The sequence below is a fragment of the Chaetura pelagica genome, unplaced genomic scaffold, assembly GCF_000747805.2.
Source record: "Chaetura pelagica isolate M959 unplaced genomic scaffold, ChaPel_1.0 scaffold363, whole genome shotgun sequence".
Taxonomy (NCBI): Eukaryota; Metazoa; Chordata; class Aves; order Apodiformes; family Apodidae; genus Chaetura; species Chaetura pelagica.
The window spans coordinates 2,794,782-2,798,499 of NW_009952720.1; the positions used below are offsets into that span (position 1 = coordinate 2,794,782).

At 41.6% G+C, this 3,718-nt stretch overlaps 2 protein-coding genes across 2 annotated transcripts in view; both read left to right on the forward strand.

Moving 5' to 3' along the window:
- RABGAP1L (RAB GTPase activating protein 1-like) overlaps window positions 1-3,718 on the forward strand; it is a 225,654-nt gene that overhangs the window by 60,777 nt on the left and 161,159 nt on the right. The window lies entirely within an intron of this gene.
- GPR52 (G protein-coupled receptor 52) lies at window positions 1,917-3,002 on the forward strand. Its single transcript, XM_009994662.1, has one exon. It carries the CDS (start codon window positions 1,917-1,919, stop codon window positions 3,000-3,002), a length of 1,086 nt encoding a protein of 361 aa, XP_009992964.1.

A 3,718-nucleotide genomic window follows, 5' to 3' on the forward strand; every position in this document is an offset into this window, starting at 1 on the left:
GGCTGGGGAGGCTGCGTGTAGGTGAGCGAGATCGCTGCATTGCTTTGCCGGAGGATGGCAGAGAGTAGTAACGTTGTGTGTGCTCTGTGGCTTATAGATGAAGGGCATGAATAGCTGGAAATATTCCGGGATGTTATAAAACCAAAAGGACTTTCTGTACAGCGTGGCGATGCACGGCAGGAGATTAACTCCGAAAAGGATGCTTGCCCCCCAACTGCTGCAACAGAATAGAACATTTTTCGTTTCCAGTATCTGAAATTCCTCCTGAAGACACAACAAGGACTATCAAAAACATCAGAGAGGTTCTGGTACTTTTGAAGAGGCTTAAAGCAAATGCCAGTATAATATCTGAATGACCTTGGAGATCATTTTATGTGGATTCATTAATTTTCACTGCCAGTCTTCTAGTCTCAGGAACTCTAGGATTAAAGATGGTTTTAACATTCTAGGGGCCTTTCAAAAAGCAAGATTGTATACAGTTAATTACCTGCCTAATGATTCCTGAACTAATCAAGCATTTACTTAAAACTGAACACAGAAGATGCTTTCTTTTAACATTTGCTTTCTCCACAACTGCAAATAAAATGAGCAAGGTAATGTCCTGCAATTTGAAGGATATTTTTTTAAAGGAACTATTTATTATGCTGATCATCTGATGAATATAGGAACCCTAGAACTACGTAGAAGATGAAGCTGAATAGCAGAATGATGGAGTAGTAAACAGTGGCAGCTTTTCTAGTCAAATCAGCATTTCATTAGCTTCACAGCAGAATGCAGATGGAAGTTTCTGTTCTCGTTGTGTGGGGGTTTGTGAAATGATTCAGGTGTTGCTACAGAGGTGAGCAATATCATGGATATACCTATGAAGTCTTGGGTACTGATCCACTGTAGCAGACGTGGCAGAGTTTTCAAAGATGATTATTTTAAATTATCATTGCTGAAATTAAATTCCAGAGGATTTATTTTGTTTGTGGGGACCTTGAATTATGCTTCTGTCATTAATAATTGTAACGGACTAGAACTGTTTGAAGGAGTTGTGAATAGTGACCTAAGTCTCCAAATTCTACTCTTAAATTATTTTCATTTTTAAATGAATAGACAAAATCTTCCACATTGTATGTGAGATGTATGTTTTCCTTCTTGGGAGTCAGAGGACAAAATCTGCCTTGTCCCCCACCCGTCTCTCTCCAAATAAAATTCATTATTCATACCCAAACAGTGGTGAGTCTATTGGAATTAACCTTGACAAAAATGTTTACCTTTCCAATGGCTAGCATGGATAAGATGGAGTACCATCTCCTGAATGGATCCAGAAAAGACAGCATTAGATGATGAACTTTTTCATTTAGTCTCCAGTCAGGCTGTGGTTTAAATTGAGACTTTTAAAAGATTATCTCCAGTAACTACTGGTCCAAGCAACCTGAGCTGCACCAAGGTTCCTCCTTCCCTTCCTCCCCCTCACCCTGTTATATTCCAAAGTAAGTGACTTTCTCAGGAAAACAAGCAGTCAGAGATTTCCCCCCCTCCTTCCTTGGGAAATGAATGTGTCTCTCTTTTGTCAGCTTTTATTTCAGTATCTCACAGTACGTGTTCGTTTTAGAAGTGCCTTGTGTTTGCTAAAGATTGATCAAGAGCACTGGAGGAGCTGATCAGTGGCCTTTCTCTTTCTGGCTTTTTTTTTTGTTTTGTTTTTGTTTTTGTTTTCTTTCTTTCTTTCCTTAAAGCTAAGGTGTGCCAGAGGTGATGCACTGATGCTGAGGAGGCATCAACAGCTATGGGACTGTAATCCTCTCAAATGTAAGCACTGGCAGTGTCTACAAAGAGAGATCGTGAGACGCTGAAGCAGAGTTTAGCTGCTGTTAAGCAGGTCATCTGCTCACTAAGGCTCAGATTGCAGTGTTCCCCAGTAACAAAACATGAACCAGTCCCGATGGATTGAATGGAGGACTCTGAATATGAGCAGTAGTGTTATGAACATATCTGAGCATCTCTCCTGCCCTCTTGGATTTGGTCACTACAATGCAGTTGACATCTGTATCCTTGAGACAGTTGTTATTGTCTTGCTAACATTTTTAATTATTGCGGGTAACTTAACTGTGATCTTTGTTTTCCACTGTGCTCCACTTCTGCATCATTATACCACCAGCTATTTCATTCAGACCATGGCCTATGCTGATCTTTTTGTTGGAGTTAGCTGCTTGGTCCCTACTTTGTCGCTGCTCCACTACTCGACAGGTGTCCACGAGTCCTTGACTTGTCAAGTTTTTGGATACATCATCTCAGTGCTGAAAAGCGTGTCCATGGCATGTCTCGCTTGCATCAGCGTGGATCGCTATCTCGCTATAACCAAGCCTCTCTCCTATAACCAGCTGGTCACACCTTGCCGCTTGAGAATCTGCATCAGTTTGATCTGGATCTACTCTTGTCTGATCTTCTTGCCTTCCTTTTTCGGTTGGGGAAAACCTGGTTACCATGGAGATATTTTTGAATGGTGTGCTACCTCCTGGCTAACTAATGCCTATTTCACTGGCTTTATCGTGTGCTTACTTTATGCTCCTGCTGCCTTTGTCATATGTTTCACCTATTTCCACATCTTTAAAATCTGCCGGCAGCACACCAAAGAGATCAACGATCGGAGAGCTCGGTTTCCCAGCCACGAAGTGGATGCTGCTGGGGAGACTGGGCACAGCCCTGACCGCCGCTATGCCATGGTTTTGTTTCGGATAACCAGTGTGTTCTACGTGCTCTGGCTCCCCTATATCATATACTTCCTGCTGGAGAGCTCTAGGGTGTTGGATAACCCAGCGCTTTCCTTCCTAACGACATGGCTTGCTATAAGCAATAGTTTCTGCAACTGTGTGATTTATAGCCTCTCCAACAGCGTTTTCAGGCTGGGACTGCGGAGACTGTCAGAGACAATATGTTCATCTTGTACGTGTTTAAAAGACAGGGATGTACGGGACCCTAAACCCAGAAAACGGGCTAATTCCTGCTCCATTTAAAGAAAACCGGCACGTGTAACCAAACGTGGAGTTTTGATAGTATTTGCTGTGTCTCAAACTGGCCAGGAGGGAAATGTTTACCTGAATAGCTTGCTATGATGTTAGAGTGAGTTTAAAAGTGATCGTGGGAAAGGAAAAGGCTGCCCTAAAGGGTCACTGAACTTGAATTTATCTCCTGTGAAATTTGTTAGGAGAGCGGATCAACAGAGACAATGAAGAAGGTTAGAACTCAAAATCTTCCAAAGGGCATGAAATAGCTACCACATCAGAGGAGGTTCCTCATAAAATAAGTTAGTTACTACCTTGTATTTTCCCCCTTGTAGAAAAGTTGTCTTACTATCTTTGTGTCAGAATATACTGTAGCCTTCTGAAATTAAACATATTTAAGAGGAAACAATCAGCAACACAGTAAGTGGCTATCCATAAATTACATACCTGAGGACTATAGTAGATATTGCAGATTAATAACCAGCTTTGTCTCTGCTCTCATCTTGTACAATTTTCTGTTGTACAAAAAAAATCCACAATGCATAAAACACTGAGCACGACACATTTGGGTAAGATGGCACATTTTGGTGCAACTTTCACAGAAGCTCTCCCTCTTATTTCCCCTTTTTTTCCCCATGCTTTACATCCCCAGTTTCCTTTGCTTCCAAGTGGTTTAGTTTGAAGGCACCTATGAGGTAAACTTGAGTTTCAAACATTTCTTCCTGCTG

Excerpts from the sequence above, each read along its gene's own strand:
- GPR52 (XM_009994662.1), top strand. The coding sequence starts at position 1,917 with ATGAACCAGTCCCGATGGATTGAATGGAGGACTCTGAATATGAGCAGT.